The sequence below is a fragment of the Gadus macrocephalus genome, chromosome 10 (assembly GCF_031168955.1).
Source record: "Gadus macrocephalus chromosome 10, ASM3116895v1".
Taxonomy (NCBI): domain Eukaryota; kingdom Metazoa; phylum Chordata; class Actinopteri; order Gadiformes; family Gadidae; genus Gadus; species Gadus macrocephalus.
In genome coordinates this window covers 20,484,182-20,503,850 of record NC_082391.1, presented here as the reverse complement: position 1 = coordinate 20,503,850, position 19,669 = coordinate 20,484,182, and the positions used below count along the sequence as shown (strand labels likewise).

At 44.5% G+C, this 19,669-nt stretch overlaps 4 protein-coding genes and 1 non-coding gene across 6 annotated transcripts; 4 read left to right on the top strand and 1 right to left on the bottom strand.

The window, feature by feature from the left end:
- The first annotated feature begins 586 nt into the window (after positions 1-586).
- Positions 587-2,731, top strand: LOC132466110 (uncharacterized). Of its 2 annotated transcripts, XM_060063160.1 has the most exons (6): positions 587-658; positions 957-1,021; positions 1,119-1,163; positions 1,331-1,488; positions 1,736-2,542; positions 2,576-2,731. In XM_060063160.1, exons 2-5 carry the CDS (start codon positions 967-969, stop codon positions 2,522-2,524), a joined length of 1,047 nt encoding a protein of 348 aa, XP_059919143.1. In that variant the 5' UTR covers positions 587-658; positions 957-966; the 3' UTR covers positions 2,525-2,542; positions 2,576-2,731. The 2 variants fall into 2 exon arrangements, with proteins under 2 accessions (XP_059919143.1, XP_059919142.1); XM_060063159.1 differs by having other exon boundaries at positions 1,736-2,731.
- Positions 2,732-3,550: 819 nt separating this feature from the next.
- On the bottom strand, positions 3,551-7,458 carry cops6 (COP9 signalosome subunit 6). Its single transcript, XM_060063163.1, has 10 exons — positions 7,327-7,458; positions 6,792-6,917; positions 6,492-6,623; positions 6,129-6,217; positions 5,964-6,026; positions 5,805-5,852; positions 5,503-5,617; positions 5,043-5,135; positions 4,656-4,756; positions 3,551-4,056 (listed from the first exon to the last, which is right to left on the bottom strand). Exons 1-10 carry the CDS (start codon positions 7,388-7,390, stop codon positions 3,916-3,918), a joined length of 972 nt encoding a protein of 323 aa, XP_059919146.1. The 5' UTR covers positions 7,391-7,458; the 3' UTR covers positions 3,551-3,915.
- Positions 7,459-7,666: 208 nt separating this feature from the next.
- On the top strand, positions 7,667-9,594 carry LOC132466109 (F-box/LRR-repeat protein 12-like). The gene is made up of 3 exons (XM_060063158.1): positions 7,667-7,800; positions 7,928-8,003; positions 8,267-9,594. The coding sequence occupies exons 1-3, from the start codon at positions 7,700-7,702 to the stop codon at positions 9,311-9,313; spliced, it is 1,224 nt and encodes a 407-aa protein (XP_059919141.1). The 5' UTR covers positions 7,667-7,699; the 3' UTR covers positions 9,314-9,594.
- A 748-nt stretch (positions 9,595-10,342) lies between these two features.
- Positions 10,343-16,625, top strand: aurkb (aurora kinase B). Its single transcript, XM_060063162.1, has 9 exons — positions 10,343-10,495; positions 10,983-11,021; positions 11,150-11,225; positions 11,310-11,355; positions 11,795-11,974; positions 12,270-12,408; positions 12,925-13,073; positions 14,407-14,581; positions 15,990-16,625. Exons 1-9 carry the CDS (start codon positions 10,487-10,489, stop codon positions 16,161-16,163), a joined length of 987 nt encoding a protein of 328 aa, XP_059919145.1. The 5' UTR covers positions 10,343-10,486; the 3' UTR covers positions 16,164-16,625.
- Positions 16,626-19,376: 2,751 nt separating this feature from the next.
- trnal-aag (transfer RNA leucine (anticodon AAG)) lies at positions 19,377-19,458 on the top strand. Its single transcript has one exon. It is a non-coding gene; the product is annotated as a tRNA-Leu (tRNA).
- Positions 19,459-19,669: the final 211 nt, after the last annotated feature.

Below are 19,669 nucleotides of genomic sequence, written 5' to 3'. Positions count from 1 at the left end.
TTCCATCCTGTGTTCCAAAATGTTTTAAAGACCTTATTTAAAAATACCATGAATCTAGATTATGTTCAATTTCTTAAATGTATGAGTTCTATGAAACGATGCCTTTCACATTTGTGTGCTGATCTTTTAGACGAGCACTTGGTAATAACTTGCGTAAACAGCCACACGTGTACACATTCGTTGGTGGGTATAACTGCGATTTGCAGAACAGTTTAGCATCATTAGTGTGAGTTGTATTTTTTCAGAGAAGGCCTAGTCCAATTTTTGCCAAGTTTAAGGTTAAAACAAGCGATTTGACTGAACATGCACTATATGAATGTTGCCGTATGGAAGGGTTTCCATTTCTTTTTTTGGCTGGGAGACTAGTCTGCAACCTTTCTGAGATGCAGGTCTTGTCCCAGCAGGTGCTGCCTCTCTGTAGACTTAATGAGGAGTTTCCATTTGAAGTTTGGGCTCTTTATTGCTTTTCTCTTCCACTCCAAGGCGCTTTAATTCTTAATAGGCACCAGAAGCCCATTATTACAAGGAAGGAAGGGCCCAGGTCCGGGTCTTAAAGGTGGTGAAATCCTATTGGATATCAGCGGTGAGTCACAGTGAGTGACACATGTATATAACCCACCTGCCTGCCTGTAGAATGAAGTCGTCCTACTCAACCAAGGTAAGCTATGCTACGTTATACAATGCAATTTTTAGATTGATCGTTGGTCATATTTCCGCAGAATACATAGCTCTAGAATTTTTTTTAAAAAGTACAAATATCTTTGTGGTAAAATATAAGACGGCAAACATTTTTCTATGTATTCCCATGATCTATTTGATTCTCAATATTTCAAAAACAAGACAATTTACTTTACATATCTTCCTTACCTTGTTGCATATTTTGGGATGTAGTCGGTTATTAAATAAATTTTCTATTGAATTAATATTTCATTTGACCACCATTATCTTTTATCCAGTGGCGTCAGGATGATCTTTCCCTTGTGGCTCGCAGTGGCCGTATGCTGCCTCACATGGCTTCCAGGTTAGTTCTGCTCTCCTTCATCTCCCCTTACCACTCAAGATCAGAAGTCATTGAAGCAAAACACAAAGCCCAATACTAATCGCAACAAATTTACCAGGTTTGCTCGATGCCAAATCCTTATTGGATGTCATCAACCAGGAGGGTAATTCACATTTTTTTCCTCCACTCATTCCTCTTATCGTTATAATATATATATGTCCCCTCTTTACTGGGTTTAATCTATAATTGACATATTTGATGTTCTGAATGATCTTATTTTGTCTCACCTGAGTGAACGGTACAACTCGACTCGGTCTCTTACCCTCCCAGATGTGGTGGGTCCTCCGATCAGCATCGGCTCCGCACGGGCCAACGACTTCCTCACCCGCTCCCGACCCAAGCGCAACGTGGACCCCAGATGGCACCGAGGCAACCCCGACTTCCAGTCCTTCTACCGCTACTACAGCAGCATCGGACACACCGAGGGGGTGAGGCGCCTGCTAACGTCCCCAATTCCTGTCTCGTAATCTGGTGAATCTCGCTGAGCGTACGTTCTATTATTCTGCTACCATGGTTGTCCACAGTGGACCTGATTGTAGTTCGACTGCTGCAACCGTCTGGGTCCAATCGCACAACGTGCAGCCAGTGTTCCACTTATTCGTGACCTGCTGGTCTGCTTTTTGTTCCTCCTCTTGTCCTCCTGGCCTGACGCGTGGCATCACCCCCTCGGGCCAGCTCTATGAGATCGACAGGCTGAGGATGCTCTACCAGCAGATGCGGAGCCTGGAGCAGGTCTACGGGCCGGACGCCACCCACTACCAGAACAAGCTGGGCATGCCCGTCGCCGCCCAGTGCGACCCGGCCACCGACAAGAAGTGCAAATACCTCCCGCCTCCCCCCCCGGCCGTGAAGGGCCGGTTCCTGCCAGAGGAGCTCCCCGCCACCCCTCCCCCTGGCACCCCTCCCCCTCCCCCCCAGCCCCTGATGTCCCAGGCGGACGTGCTGTACCTGTGCAACCCCAAGGACCCCCTCTGCAAGCCGCACATCGTGTACCTCCCCACGGGCGCCATACCGGTGCTCTGCGACCCCCGCTACCACCCCACCTGCAAGCTCCAGAAGACCCCTCCGCCGCCGCCGCCGCCGCCGGCCCCCAAGGCGTACGCCCCCCCGCCCCCGTCCATGGTGATCATCAAGAAGTCGTCCCCGCCCGGCCCCCTCCGCTCCTTCAAGGGCATGGAGTACGACTGCGACCCCTACTGGGACCCCGACTGCCTGATCGACCACCCGCCCCGCCCCGTCCAGGGCAAGGTGGCGCTGGTCCCCCGGCCTCCCGCCTTACCCGTGGAGGTGGAGGAAGCCCCCGCGCCGCCCCCTCCACCACCCCCCCCCCCAATGAAGAAGATGGCCCCCCACCCGTACGCCCTCTTCTACCCCAACGCCTACAACCCCGTGGACGACCTGTACGACCAGGCCCGCTTCCACTACCCGCAGCCCGCCGACGAGCCCGTCGAAGACGGCCAGTAGGGCTCCGGCCAGCCCCACCTCCACAACCACCACCTCCACCACCTCCACCACCACCACCACCACCACCTTCCTGTTTAAACCAAAGACTTGTGATTCGAATATACTGGCTCAAGACATCAAGCATGCCTGGCCTCTTTCCTGCCAAGTGTACAGTTAACATCTGTGTTCAAAGGGCAGGTAGCCTGTTAATAAAACCTGCACCTCTAATGGCTGTCGTAGTTTATTTTATTTTTTATTTTGTAAATCCCATGCTACACGCGGTTTACGAAGACATGCCCTGCGTAACAAATCTTTTCTGATTCATTCGGGAAATAAAAAGTTGATGACACAGTGCTCAGTGAATGGTATTACTCTTTATGAATTTAAGGAGCTTGTGTGAACAGAAATAATTTGTTCTCAAATAATTAGTACCATACGGCAGGTAAAAAGGCAGACTGTTAAAAGGAAAGGCAGCGATTTACAAGCACAAGGTCATTATTTTGGCTACTGCAGGGGATTTAACAGCCAGAAAACTGCTGACTAGAAATAGAGACCGAACCACCATCTCCTCTCATCCCTCCTCCTTTCTCTATCAACAGCCTAAATGTCTCCTCTCCTTGCTACCCTTTCCTCTCCTCTCTCCTAACTACTATTTCCTCTCCTTACTATCCTCCCCCTCACTCCTAACTATTATCTCCTATCCTTATTAAATGTTCTAATGAATCTCTCTTCCCTCCTAACTACCCTGTGTCCTCTCCTAAATATTCTCCTCGACTTTCCTCTCCTAGCTTCCTCCTCTCAAACTTTCCTCGCCCCGGGTCGGAATTTCAGGGCCAGCGGGGCTTCAACTTCAAACGCTGAGCAAACACACCACAAAGACCACAAGGACCACTTAAAAACTAAACTGCTACATATCCTTTTCCAAACGTAAACCAGATTCTGTGTAAGCTCCCTAAACGTCCGCAAAGGTGTGTGTTTACTAGTTGCTTTCACTTTTATATTTATTTGTGGGTTTGATTAATTCAAAAAAAGAATACAAGTCCCATGAAAAATCAAGTTATTTATTACATACGAAAACATTCAACATCAACGGAGCAAATCAAAGGGGGAGAGGGCTAAAACATTTTTTTTAGGGGATCATGTACATGGGATTTATCTGAATGTGCACTCAACATAAACCATCCGAAGTGACTTAGATCTCTTTATACCAAGTTGTGTAGTACAGTGTGGGGGGGTATTTTGTTTTCGATGCGCTTGCATTTGACCAGGAACATCCAGTACATTTGTCTGACCTGACCAAAAGAAAAAAAAAAAACGAAGAAAAAAGAAAACCAAAAGAAAGGCGAGCAAAAAAGTAAAGAGAAACCAGCAGTGCTTGTGAGTTCATTGTGTTCTCCAGCTCCTCCCGCCGCTCAGAAGAAGAGTCCTCTCATCCTGCGGCCGATCCCCTGCCGGTCGTACAGCACGTTGAACTTGTTGATGAACTGGTTCATGCTGTTGCACGTCTTGGTGATGGACCCCAAGTAGGCCATGAGGCCGACGTCGTTGCATTGCTGAAAGTGGAGGGGGAGGGGTTCAACGAATCACACTGGCTTCGTAACAGCATGGGAACATCTGTGTGCTGTTCCTTATTACATTGTGTTATATCATCCCATGGTGGTGATGAAATACATAACATAATAATAAATGAAGCGCTCAAAAGTAAGAAATAAAATAACATCTAGAATCTCACCCCTGAGGTTTTTAAGAGATCATTAAGATTCATATTTATTTTTCTTCTACAATTCAATGGTTAAAGAATGATGTTATAATATCAATTCATGCATCAATTAATCTCAACACACAGGCATGGCCTGAAGAAAAGAGAAGTTTATATGTGGACTGCTTCCAATGTTGTGTTCGTCATACTACAGAATGATTTAATGCATGTGTCGTGAAAAATATAGAACATTAAAAATTTTAAAAAATCGTATACTAGATCGCAATATTGGTCAAAATAATCTCATTCAATTATTTCCCCAAATCGTTCAGCCCTACTTGAAACCACTGAATGGATCTAAAGGCAAATCTCCACCTAGTGGAAAACAAAGCTCAGTCCTATTCTAACTTCATTACAGCATGCCTTGGCCATATTCTACCGGCAGGAGCTTACATCGTAGAAGTCTGTTTTGAATGCGATGGTGCTGAGAACTGGCAGTCGATGGCACAGAGCGTTGGCCTCCCGGAGGATCTCATGGTTAAACGGCACCTCGCCTGGACCAACAGATAGGGAAGAAAAGCTAAATTAATAATAATTAAGTCGAATAAATATCAATAATATTTGTCAGATCCACCAACATGTACAAGGCTTTGGAGGTCAGCGGGGGACTTCCCAAACCCTTTTGTTTGTTTGACAAAAGGTACTGTATTTGATCCCCAAATGGAGCAAGCATCCCCAACCCTGACTGATCATACCCGAAATTCCCTGTGCATCCCTTTTGAAGGCTGCATCTGGGATCTCCTGAAAGATTAAAGAGTTCACCCTCATAGATGATCTCACCTGCATCCACCGCCTTCACGTACTCCAGGATTATCCTCACTCGGCTGTGGAGCATCTTGATGGCACTGTGCTGCGCGATGAGGTGTTCGGCCACTGGGGAGACAGAGGAGCAGAGCTCACACACCGTAGACTCCACACTGACACGATCCACACCATGAGCTAACCGGCTCATTGTAGTAATACTGTGCTGTCAAGTATGATCCAACGAAATAGGACAACGGTTCGGTGATTCAAAATAACCGAAACAAGTCTGATGGCCGGCCCATTGTTCGAGGATCGGGTCTCTACAAATAAAAAAAAGATACCCATCAAAGGATTGGTCACCTTTAACCCCAAGGTGATGGAGGTGTGCGAGTGGGTCGAAATAATAGCAAAAATGACACGGCTGGGCGTCTACTGCGCTGAACTTTGAGGATGTCCCAACGTCAGCGAGAGAGAGGGCGAGATGATCCATCCTTACCGGTGGAGTTCTCGCCCGTGCCCGTGGCGGTCATGCGAGCCACGTGGTCGACGCCGATCCTCTCTGCCTCCTCAGTGGCCAGCGTGTAGGTGAGCTCCGCAAACAACATGGTGGCCTGGGAGGGAACCAATCAGCAGCGACTATGTTTAGTTTTTTTTGTGGGAATCCATATTCTGTTATAAGAATACGTGAACACATTTAATACTAATGCAGCCCTCACGCACCCTTAACTATTAACACATGTCTAGTTTCATAAATGTGGCAGGCAGAAGTACATTTCGGTACAGAGAAGGGGTCCTCACCTCGCCATTGATTATGTCGATCACTGACTCGAAAACTGTAACAGGAAGCTGCAAAATAAAATAAAAGGCAATGTTATTCTTTTCCCAAAGTGGAACTGTAATACATAACGCTTTCGCACAGAGGCCCTGGAGAAAAACATATGGCTGGACTGGACTCACATCTGTGTGTTTGGTCAACGGGTTGAGTTTCAGGAACAGAGGACTCTCGATGATCTCACAGATCTGCCACACGGGAAAGAGCAGCAGCCAGATGAATGTAACAAGTAACAAGAACAATATGTTACACGGGTCGACCCAATGTGTTTGCTCCTCTGCTCAGTATACCTGCTTATGAATATGGATGTCAGATTGTTCTGGTGGACCTCCTGTAGTGTACCAGCCCAGGAACTCCATCTCTTTGAACACCTGTTTGACTGTGAAGGATATGAGGGAATATTACGATAGGAACAGGATATTATTCCGAGCAAAGCTCATACAGCGAGTGTCTATGTATTTAGGACATAGTATATGCTCCTCAATATGCTAGTTTACATTTGGGGAGGCAGAGGGAAGGTAAACATCACACTGAGAAAAGAGCTGCACGTCTGATGCATAGAGTAAAAGGTTAAAAGAAGACAACCGGAAAATAAACAAAGAGACAGACAAGGCCTGGAAGACTAATGCACAGGAAGGTTGTGTTCCCCTCACATTGTTCTTCCTTGGTGTAGTAGTACTCTTTGTCGATATGTGCTCGCTCGTCTACGGTGTGGGAGAGCAGCTCGAAGGAGTTCATCACCTCAATGTTTCTACCTTCCTGTTTCCCAATCAGGGCTCCAATCACTGCAACAAATCATATACTCGGTTAGTAAACACGACTTTGAATTATGTTGAATCAGAAGGATTCAAGGTACAACTTGCTTGGTTTGCAGTTTGTCAAGATAACATCACATATCTTACTGCTCATGGGCCCTATTTCAGTGAGGCGCGGAACAGTTAATTATACAGTACCCTGCATCGGCCGCCCCTCCTGTGAGCGAATCCGTATCCAGTGATCTGATATATTGAGGATGACGAGTGGATGCAAGGCAACAGACACGCTGCCGGTGAGCCCAGAGGCCATGACGCTGGGGCTGGCTGCGTTCACACACACACAAAAAAAGGAAGATGAGCACCAAAACTTGACAATACCGCCCAATTGCGAAAGTTCGTGACTTTACAAAGTGGTTAAAGGAGAATGTGCTAGTGGCTGTTACAATGTATACGAGTTGTTTTTCCGATCATGATCAATAGTGTTGCTGTGGGGGACATCATTTAATGAATACTCCACTGAGACTCGCCAGTGACTGATGACTTTGTTGACAGTTATGAATTTATGCTAGCTCACAGGGTGGTGTATGCGTGTGTGTTAGCGCGCTTATTGTACAGATCCCTGGTGTACGATCTGTAAACACGGAATGCGAAACATGCAAAGGAATATTGAACACCATATTGGCGAGCATATTATTGTGTGTTAGCCACTGAAGGGGTATTAATAGACACATACCGGCGCCGTCCACCTCCATCCCTCCACCATTGCTCGTCGCCATCTTGTCCGATGAACCACGCATGCGCGCTGGGTTCTTCCTCCCCTAGTAGAAAACCAACCGGGGGTGGCGCTGTTACTGCAGATGTTAACAACAAACGACAATTGGGAACGATTATCGCGATCATGTCAGATTCCTGTGGAGGAACATGGCAGATTTTAAAGTATAGTGTTTTCATTAGCATCGTATATTTGGGATAATAATGGCATTTGTGAGTCGGTTTTTAGACTAGGTACTGTTGTCGCGGTGAGAAATCTTTCTTCAGTGTTTGTGATCGTATGCAACGGCGGTGCGTCGGGATATATCTTCCGTGTACAAGAGTTTGTTTACAAAATGGAAGATTTTCGAGTCTGGAATCTGGATTACTTCCCCGAGAATATTTTAATTGATATTTTATCGTATTTAGGTGTGCGAGAGCTGGTCAGAGCGGGAAGGTAACGTGAGCGGTACTCGTTGTTTCTGAGCGTACCTATCTGCTTGTTATATATCGTATTCAAACACAGTAAACCTCTATGTTGTCACTCATATCATCTGATTATATATTTCGTGACTCTTTTTCAGGGTGTGTGAAAGATGGAAACGTCTTGTGAAAGACCAGAGATTGTGGAGACTTGTTGATCTCACTGCCTGGAAAGGGGTACGAAGGCATTTGTTTTGATTGACTGTGTTTGACTATTTGGTTGTTCTACCAACAACATAAATCCTACGAGACGAATTAACGGGTTATGCATCTGATGTCAATCAACATTTACTTATTTTCCATGATCTTATTAACAATTCATTTACAGGAATCATAAAGGTATTAGTTGTCAAAAGTTCAAATATTGCGTTTTCTTTTGTCTACTGGTATGTTGTCATTCTTCACCCCATCTATTGTCCTTGCTGCTCATTGTTGGTCAGGTGACATCCCGCATCCTCTGGGTTCTACTACGCCAGTACCTCGGCTGTGGGCTACGGTGCCTGCGGTTGCGTGGCTTGCTGCTTTCGGCAAGGGGAGGCGTCTTTTTATCCAAGTCCTGGCTCAGAGCTTTGACGCTCAAGTGCCCACGCCTGCGCAAACTCTACCTGCTGCACACAGACCTCAGAGGCTTGCCCAGCTGCCATCTCCTCCCACCAACGTTGCAGGTGCTGGAGCTGCGTGGCTGCGAGCTGCCCCCAAGCTTCTTCAACCTGACCCCTGGTAGTGAGTCACCGGGTCATGGCGGCGCACCCTCCAATGTCGGCGCCCAGCAACCAGAACCGAGCGCGGCAGGAAAACGAACGGGCTCCTCGTCGGGGGTCAGCATTGAGCGACTGGTCCTCAACAACGTGCCGTCCTTCACCGACCAGCACCTCCAGAGCCTGACCTCCTGGGAGAGGCTGAGTCGCCTGGAGTTGCGCGACACTTTCCGCGTGACGGCCAACGGTCTGCGGAGCTGTGCGGCCAAACACTCTGGATCGGGCCTGGAGGGGCTGTCCAAGCTCAAGTTTTTAGAGATAGGCATCACCGGGAGGCAGGGCTATCAGCTCCAAATGGCCTCACTGGGTCTGGGGTCTGGCTGGCTGGGGCTGGAGGAGCTGAGCCTGGGGGGGAAGGAGGTGGGGCCGGGTCTGCTGTGCGCCAGCCGTCTCAAAGACCTCCACAGCCTGTGCTTGTGGGCGTGCACTCTCAGCGAGATGCAGGTCCTGAGGAGCTGCAGGATGATCCGTCAGCTGCGCAAGTTAGAGTTCCTGGAGGTTTTCTTCCAACCGAAGCAGGCCCCGCCGCGGGTGGACGGGGAGGGCAGTGACCAGGAGGAGGAGGAGAGGGACAGTGGGGAGGCGGCAGGCGCGAACGAGGAAGAGGACGGCCATAAGAGACAAGACGGGAACGACCCCATTCCCCGATTGCAGCGGTCGTTAGCTGCCCTGTTGCCACACTGTACGCTAGTGTTCACCAACTGTTCTGTTCAAATAAATTCTGACTAGGTTGTCACTTTGTTATGTACTCGGCCAATTGACCATGTTCTTGTCTCTTTAGCCTTAACTCCATTGTATCGACACAGTCTCTATGTTTTATTAACACAACGGTCTCAACATGCAGACAGGAAGCTGCTACTTGCTAAAGCCACAACTAGCAGATGTCAGCTATTGAGATGAAGGGTATACTGTTCGCAATGTTCCACCTGTTTCCTGTTTCTTCCATTTGTAAACAACCAAAGCTTGAACTCTAGTGATCACATAAAACATGGTAATATGACCAACCCTAATGAGGTCCTATTGTTTTCCTTTTGTATTTGTTATAGCTGTGCCTGGCCATATTGGAAAAAAAATGATGATACACTAATGGCACATTAGTGTATCATCATTACTGTATCCAAAATAGTTATTATTTTAAATATGAAAAAATAAATCATGGGAACACCATTTTCTGTGGAAGTTTATTCCTATTTTGAATAAACCAACGCTCAACATTTAATTATAGATAAATAGTTATTTTGTATAGTGTTATATTTATTGTTTTTCAATGAAACCCAAACACAAAAAAATCATGCATTTATTGTTTTACACTGCACTTAAAAAATAATAATAAATAAATAAATGATACAGAACAAAGTTACTTAAAACCGACACACAAAACAAATACATAACTGTTTGATTCATAATAAATTTCAGTTCCTAAGAGAAAAGGAAAATATGAATACGAATTTTAATTAATATTTTCAAGTCACGCCCCTTCCGTTAGAGCCTGTGAGATCGAAAAATATTAATGGTTTCAATGGAGAGAAGATTTTTTGTTTTCTTTGCTTGAAAAATTATCATTTAAATCCACAAAGAACAGATGGGTAATCCGGGGCATATAAAGACTGGGACCAGAAAATAGTTACTTTCTCTCCATTGAAACCCATTCATATTTTTCGATCTCATCGGTCCCATGGCCTCTACCGGAAAGGGCGTGACTTCGCCACGCTATGCAGCATCACAAGTCCCGAAGAATGGTCCTATTTTGACCAATGAGCATCCTCTGTACAGCGCGTCGAGACCACCAAGCCAATCAGGAGCAACGTATTTTTTAAACGTTGGCCGCGGTGGACATTCAAAATACTTACATAGTTTAGGTTGTGCTGCGCTCCTACAAGTCTGGCATCGGCATTATTCAAAATGTCGAAGGTAACGTATTTACTTGATACATTATATAACTTTATTAAGAATGGACATTTTCATCAATCCTCAGATACTCTTCCGTTTAAATTGCAGTGTTAGTTTTCACGTCTATCTTTGATTTTGTGAATAGCTTAGCTTGGCTTTAAGGTCTTCCGTCTTATTATAATTTAATCTAAAATAAAAACACTACTTGCCTAACATTGCTTGTTAATCTAAACGTGTGGGTAACTCACTTAATTTCGCTAAAAGATTCTAGGTCACGGCGGATTATCATTCATTAAATAGAAGCTAACGTTGCCTGTACAGCTAGCGGCTGTGTGCCAGACTTCTTATTCATGTGTCTTAATTTATCTTTAGCCGTATAGACAACATTATGCTAAAACAACTTGTCATTGATTTCTGAATAGGTTAACTCTTTCCGTGTAAAAATAATTATGATAAGTGATTAATGGAATGGGACTAAAATATGTCGTTGTGTTCTGCTTTTTTGCAGAACAAGGAGAACGCCGATCCCAAAGGCTCCCAAAGACAAGTAGGTTACTCTCAGACTCAACAACACAGGGACCGCTTATTGAACGAATATTCATTCACTCTTATTAATCATTTAAGCATTTGATGTGATAGTGAATGAATCAATAATGGTGTCTTTCCAAATATCAGTTCACAGCCCTGAGTTCATCAGTTGGTCCACAGCGTGTTCAAGTCAATCCACGGCCAGAGACCTCTGCAGTCATGGGTACTTGGACACCTTCTAATGTCATTTATAGATGAAAGATGTGTTGATGAACGTATTTTTCTAAATAGATCTTTTTTTTTCCAGGACCAGTAAGAGAGCCTGTCTACCCACCGATTACGACTCCCCTAAGGTAAGAATTCTTAGTTATCGTATAGGGTCGTTATGTGCAAGTTTTTGTTTGTGATATTCTTCGATAATGAGAAGTCTATAGCGTAATGTAGTCCTAAATCCAAGTCAATAAATCATAGCTCAGGATAATAAACTATTGGGCACCATCTCGCATTATAAATGCTTTTGCAGTTTCAAACAAATGTTTTTCCATATGACAGAATAATTTAAGGATTAATGACTAAACGATGACCAAAAAACCTTCAAAGGCTTTTATGATTCCAAAATAGTCATTTAGATGTAGTGTTGAGAGGTGCAAGCCCTATTGTTCACTTGGCGAAGAAGGGCTTTACTTCTCATTTGTATTTCTGTATAGCATGTTAAGCTCTCTTGCTGAACCTCAGATGTCTATGTTTTGTAACGCGTACTAATATCCCTTCTTGGTTTCATCTGAATGTCAGTATCAAGAACTTTGACATCGGTCGACCGCTGGGCAAGGGCAAGTTTGGAAACGTCTATATGGCACGAGAGAAGAAGACGAAAGCAGTGATTGCACTGAAGTGTCTGTTCAAGTCCCAGATGGAGAAGGAGGGCGTGGAGCACCAGCTGAGGAGAGAGATCGAGATCCAGGCCCACCTCAAGTAGGTGGTTATGAAATAAGTCTAGTTTTTAATGGTAATACTGTTTGATGATCTTATAATAAGATGCAAGTTGTATATTGGCACTTGTTTATTATGAACCTCTATACTGTACCAACGTCAATATATTTTTGTTTCTTTCTGCGGACAAACTTAATTATTGTAAGTCGCTTTGAATAAAAGCGTCTGCTAAATGCCCTAAATCTATTATTACATATTTTCTCAGTTTACTTAAAACTGCCCAAACATTGTGAAGTATTTATTACCAAAGATGCTGATATTCTACTATCTGTTTTAGGCATCCCAACATCCTTCAATTTTACAACTACTTCCACGATCGCACGCGAGTCTTCCTGATCCTGGAGTACGCCCCACGGGGCGAGCTGTACAAGGAGCTCCAGAAGTGCGGACGATTTGACGACCAGCGCACTGCCACGGTAAGGGGGTCCACTATTCATCTATTTTTATATTTATTGTCTGTTTATTGTGATTGTAACATGGTTGGGAAATGTCATTAGTCTGGGTTTTTTTGGATCTTGAGACAAACGGCTTCACTGGCTGTGTTGTACTGGGTTGAAATGGTGTGAAGTAGAAGAAGTTACCAAGTGTGGGTACACAAGTGAATCTCCCCTGAACATTACTGACGGCCACGAGCACTATAAACATTCAGTGGTGAAGCTCTGCAATCAATGCCTGATTTAAAGTGCTTTTGTTGAAGCCAACTTTGTATTTTATGTTGAAAATATTGAATTCGATGTTTTAGTCTTTTCTCACCTACTGTCTTAGGCATGCAATGGTAAGGGAAAAAAATACAGAACTGCACATCCAGACTTTGACAAGCAGTTGGACAACATAAAATGTACGATTACTGTACAATAACTTTTAACTGGAGTTAAAACCAGTCGTTAGCTAAATGTATTTTTGTCTAATTTTCCAGTCTGTTTATGTTTTAGTACATGGAGGAGATATCCGATGCGCTGTTGTACTGCCATGAGAAAAAGGTGATTCATCGGGACATCAAGCCTGAGAATCTCCTTCTCGGCTTCCGTGGAGAGCTGAAGATCGCAGACTTCGGCTGGTCGGTTCACGCGCCATCCCTGAGGTGAGTTGACGGCACTCCCACATGAGCATTGTGTCTGATCAACCTAAAGGTGGATGAAATCTACACCTTAAAGGATACAAACTGTTAAACTCAAAATCTGTTTCCTGACACCAAAAAATCTTTTTTAGTGGTCTCCCAAGTCCGATGTTGGATCAGGCGTGGGCAATACGTTTTCATTGGGGGCCACATAACTGATTGACTGGGCGACAATACTCCATACGAAGTAAACGTAGACGCGTATCAGGCGACCTTTGTCGCTAGAAAAACCTGCAGAATGATTTGAAATGTGGCGCGGCATGAACGCCCTGGTACTGGCGAGCGCGTTCACGAGGATTTAGTAGCGTGACACAACACGTCGCTCGAGTTGAAATATTTGAACTTTTGCCGCGACAGTCGCGTGATGACAGCCAATCAGCGGAGTGTGTGTGGATTTAAGTTTTAAATTAGAATTAGAATCGTGCAGGCCTAGTGTGAACACGCAGTAAGAGATTCCGAATGCGTTTGAGTGCAGAGGAAATCCTTTCATGTCTCTTAAAAAATTGTTTGGATTATAGAAAATATATGGCTGTATCTCTTATGAAGCATTTATAATTAGGTCACTACAAATTGTCTGACTAAAATAATTGTATTTAATTCATCATGTACACAACATGAATACTGATTGTACAGTTGGTTTAGTTTGGTGGTTAGTGAGGTCCCCACTTCACTTTAGGCGTCTTTGAGTGTTATTAATTATTATTATTCTTCATGTTTAACCTCTGTTTTCCTTTTATTCCTAGTCTGTTTTACATAGTTTTGAATGATGACTATATGCTCTGTAAGGTGACCTTGGGTGTCTTGAAAGGCGCCTCTAAATTAAATGTATTATTAAAAAGAAAAAAAAACAAGTGCGCTAAACAGGTGTATTGATGAGGTTAATGATAAGGTTGATTAGATGTCTTGTTATCGGATAGTATTTGTAAACCCTCTGTTGTTTTGATGAGAACCAATGGAAGCAGAAAACAGGGCGTATTCTAGAAAAAGCATTTAGTTCAATGAGCGTGCCTGAGTAGGGACTGTTTTGCGGGTACAATAATAAAGTCTCGTGTCAGTTTTCTGTGCCGTCACCCCCCAGAAGTTCTGCTACCAAACGTACCTGCTGGGGCTAGTGAGTTTAATTCCCAGTTGCTGTAGTTTGTCTTTTAGTAAAGGGACATGATGCGCTCGCAGATGGGAAATGGCGTTTGCCACAGCAGAAATTCAGTGATAAGAATTGAACAGATGCATCTTTAACAATCGGAAGCTCCTTGAGTGTTATTGGTTCTCAAATCCATGTCCCCTCTGTGTTGCGAAGGCGCCGGACGATGTGCGGTACCCTGGACTACCTGCCCCCAGAGATGGTGGAGGGCCACTCGCACGACGAGAAGGTGGACCTGTGGTGCATCGGCGTCCTCTGCTACGAGTGTTTGGTCGGCAACCCCCCCTTTGAGACCGGCAGCCACTCGGAGACGTACACCAGGATCACCAAGGTGGGCCCTCATACTGTCGGGGGACACGGCCGGAATGTCTGAGCATGCCACTGTTGACGGTTCGAATGAAAATTTTGGAACTGAAATGAATGTCTGAAATAATGGTGAGAATCGTTTTTTGGGCCGGTACTTCACATTATGGAGGTCCGGTGAGTGTCTCTTCTTGATGCACTAAAAAGGAAAAGAGAAAATACAAAAGATTAATTGTATGAAAAATATCAGTAAGCGTGGGTCCGAGGAGGTCTGTTTGTAAGGCTTACTGCTGTATTGGCTGTTATTTGGGTGTGATGTTTGGGTCATGGTCACCTCCAAGTTCCCTCTGGGTTATGGCGCATTTCCACCGGATGTCAGTTCAGCCTGAAATGGTGCGGCAGTGGGCTGCGTTTCCATCGCCGAAAGTGGGCGTGAGCCGTACTCGTCCCGCAGTACTCCTCCGTTGGGGTACTGAGACGCCTGAAAGGGTTCCCGGCAAGTTCGAGCTACACACGCCGTCCGTTGATTGGTCGATGGAATCGAATTCCTTGCGACGGGGATAATAACAAACGCATTACCCGCGAGGTACTTCTGGACAACGGCGAAAGCTTCGTTTATTGAAGAAAATGTCGCGCAAAAGTTGTTCGTCCTTCTTGGACGTCCTACATTGTTGCTCTTTGTTCATTGTGCGCCTTCTTCTTTTTTCCTTGGGTTCATTAGCAGGCTGCACTGTGTCGGGCTGCTATGAGATCAGGATGCTTACGTAGCTGCCGCGGCTATCGCCTCACGGCTTAAACCCGCCCTACCATAAGGGTGCTGTCCGTGGTGGAAACGCGAGCCGTAACTAAGCTGGGCTATATCGCGCCCTCACTACTGGGCTGAGGCGTGCTGGGTCCAAAGCGTACCCGCCGGTGAAGAGCGTCATCAGGATGTAGAGCCCTAACCCCTTTTGCGGTACCTTGGAAATCCAGAGAGCACAATTTGAAATTGCTCAGGGAGTCACTCTAGGAATGAGCAATATACTCATTCCCCGATCTCCCCGAATCCGAACATGAAACAATCGCATCGGTGCATCTGATATAGGCGGGGCAGAAGCTTTGCTGTCTTACCGACCGGATACGGCAAGAGTCTAATCTATTGGTAAGCTCCGCTGGTAGCTTAGCGTATGGGGCTCTGGATACGTCGACCCTTGTAGTCTGATTGGTCGCAGTGTTATCCAATTGCGTGCAGTGATGTTTTCAAATGCATGCTTGGTGCCGCCCCTCAGGTTTGCCTATTTTCATCACCCGTTGCCAGACCCTACATCTTCTAAGATGTGGGTCTGGATTCCCAGGCTACCTTTGCCGTGTGATGGATATTAAATGTGTTTCCGTGCAGACGTTTCAAAGGTCGCGATGCTACCCATCGCTAACGTCCCCCCCTCTGCGTTCCTCAGGTGGACCTGAAGTTCCCCAAGGTGGTGTCCGAGGGAGCCAAGGACCTGATCTCCAAGCTGCTCCGCCACAACCCAGTCAACCGTCTGCCCCTGCGCGATGTCCTGGAGCACCCGTACGTGAAGACCAACTCTCGCAGGGTCCTCCCCCCCGTGTGCAACGCCGTGAAACGCTAAAGGCGCGAGGCGGGGCGCACTCCCTCCCAACCGCTCGGGCCTTGTGACTGAACTGGCTGGTCCGTCGGTGCATCTCCGGAGAGACTCAAGGCCAGTTAAGATGGGTTTAATCCTCTGTTTCACTGCTGCCGACGTCACACTGCCAAAGATTCTGGGACTATGTCATCCTAAGGGCGCTGGTGTTTTGCCCTCTTGGCCATACTGTACAGTTTTTCTTTGTGTGGTTTTCTTTCGTTCATTTCCCCTGTTGTACTTTCTGATTGATGTGATTTCTTTCCTTTTTTTCCCTTTGGTATTTTCTGATGGATGTGATTTTCTTTGGTGCCAACAAATTTGTTGCACTGTTATGAGTGGAAGGGGTTCTTAGGTTTTTAAATATGTATATCTTTCAAGTGTCTCTTTTTTGTGAACCTACACCCATCTTTAGGGTTTATAAACTATTAAATCTGTTTACTACAGAAATTTGTTACAATTATTTTAGTGTAATTTGTTTTAAATGGCAGTCATCCGTTGGCTATTGGTGAGTGAAATGCTCTGAGAATATGTTTAGAGTGGAATGTGCCGGCTTTGGTATGAGCCCATTTAGATTTGACACTGCTCCTGGTTGAGTTCTTATCGAGCAAGGCATTTAATCCCTGATAGGTTTAGGGAATCCATGAGGCCTGTCAATCACAGGTTCATAGCTGCAACACTTGTCAATGATGGAAAAAAAAAAAAAAGCGGTAGCCATGAAGTCCTGCTTATCCTATAGTATTAAAACTTGTAGTTAATCTAATATGGCTGAATTTAACCCTAATCAATGGGAAATTTCAGAGCTCATGAGACTAACAGGGCTTGTACATCACAATATGTTATGGAATGCATTGTTTTGAGATATGCTGCAATTCTGAGAGGACTTGAGAGTTTTAATACTGCAGTCTGCAAATATTAAAACTGTTAACTGATGGGAACTTTGGTTTGCCATGTTTCGCATGAGAAACACTGAGGCAGTTTCCAAAACAATGTTTTTATTACAAGGGTGCAGCACAAAAATTCGTCGTTTTACTAAAGCAGTCTGTGGGTCCCCTTCCTCTCTTGATCTATTTATCTCACGCTTCTAAAGAATAGGGCAAACAATTGTACACATTAATCTGTATGGGTTTTAGGGTGACACTGAACTGATCATAGCACATTATTAAGTAATGGGTGACGTGTGTTCTGCTCACTTTGAAATCTCACGTTTAAAGCATAAGGAATCCTACAATTACTTTCATGATCAATGAACTTTTTGCATAGACCATCATGCTGAAAGGAGGGATTTTTATGCCAGGTTTGAATGGGATTAGCCAATGCAGGAAATTTTGAAAATCTGCCTTTTCCTGTATTTTAGTGACATCACAAGACAGAGATCAACCTAGTTGAAGCCTGGATAGATCAGCAAAATTTGCTATAGTCCACTGACTAGGATGGTAGACTGATCTATTCATCCTACATCTAGGTCGATACTCCCACCCAAGCAGTCAATCAAGAACTCAACTCGCGATTGGCTGCTTTACTGTTTGTGGTCATCCTTATGCAGGGGTGGATGAAACCCTTTTATGCCTTCAACTAGGGGTGACGGTGAGACGGTGATACATTCCAATGGACATATGCTTAAAAAATTGAGGCTGACATTGCGATCATGTGACAATGTTAAAATATGGCCAAACTCTGCCCTTTTCTGCTCTCTCAATTTAAAACCCCTGAATCTTACCTGTAGAACCATTAATACCAGATAGGAAATTAGGTTTGCACAGACAGCACTAATAACCGTAATCTATTTAAAATTGTACATTTCATCCAGGATGATACGCAGGGGATATTTAATCTTATATGGTTTAGTGTATTAAGGTGTCCCGAGGCCTATCACTAGTACTACCATGATTGCACAGTTAAGTACGTTAGTAATACTTTATTTATATCGCACCTTTACAGGAATTGCAGCTCAAAGTGCTTTACATAACATCAGAAAAAAGGAAATAATGACAATAAAGGACATTAGGTCGAAACCTACCAATCTAAATTACAGAAAAAACAAGATTAGTGAAAAACGAGCGGTATAAAACAGTAAAATCAAGCAGTAAGCAAAACATGGAATGAGAAAGAAAAATGCAGATAAAAGACCTACTGGTAAAAAATAAACTGGTAAAAACATGAGAAGAGTTAAGTCTATCTGATATCTCATTCAAATGCTAGTGTAAAGAGGTTTACAGCTGCCTTCTTGAAAGTACTCAAAGTACTCTGTAGAGTGGATGCCCCCCCATGCTGTCTCCAATATATGAGTACATGCAGGGGCGTAGCCACCTGGGGGCCGGGGGGGCCACGGCCACCATTGGTCAGAGGATGGCCACCCCCCCACCCCCAAGTCTGAAAAATACAATTAAAATCCTGGACAGAAACGGTCTAAAGAAAGCAGAAATATATGCATTATTATAAAAAAAGATCCTCATGTTATGTTAAGGTCCTGAACCCCGTCAGATAATCATGACATATCCACCACATCTAAGCACCCATTCCAATAACATTGGATAATCAATAAGACATTATTAGTGTCCATAAGAATGTTTACCCCAGCCATAATGTCCTGGCTAGGCCCCTGCGTAGACGATGATGCTCTTGAGCGGCATAATGTATCAAAGTACATTTTTCAGTGTCTACATGTACAAAAAGAGCCCTAAACCTCATTAAGACCTCAGACTAGGCACATTTTAAATATAAACCATAATACAGCAATAGTATCTAACCCTATGCCAAATGGATTACTGGAATTACACACAATATATCGGGGTCAATATTGGGTGTTAACATTCTACGCCTTTTTCTACACACTTTCATTGGTTATCCTTGTAAGACACAGTTTCAATGTACATTCTTTACTCAGTACAATAACCGGAAATATCCAGCATGCACATTACATGTGAACATACATGTGAGTACATGTCAGGGTTTTTCAACCGAGCTCAAACTTAACAGGTAGTTAAGATGCCGCCTAGTGGTGAATCTCTCAAAGTGATCAGTTAACTGTTGCAGTTTTGTGTGTGTTTTGTGGCTTTCGATATATTGTGATGTACCTAACACTTATAACCATTAAAAGGGTATATTGTAATGAGATCATTAGCTGCTCTATTGTACGCTCTTGATAATACATGTTTCATAATTTCGCCTAGTTTCTTTGGAAGGGCATATTTTACACACGATAGCGTGGCCGAGCGGTCTAAGGCGCTGGATTAAGGCTCCAGTCTCTTCGGAGGCGTGGGTTCAAATCCCACCGCTGTCAGATCAAGGTTTTGTTAAGAAAATTATTCAAACTAATGCATGACATCGAGTGTGTCCTGCGGAAAATTGCCTCTCATCTGTAACTCGTACATAAGTAAATAAAATGATGATGAATGATATTAATAAATGCATAAATAATTGCTTCCGTTAATTTGTTATGTCTTACATATCTAAAGAGTCACCGTCATGTATATACCGCTAGGCGGCGCCAA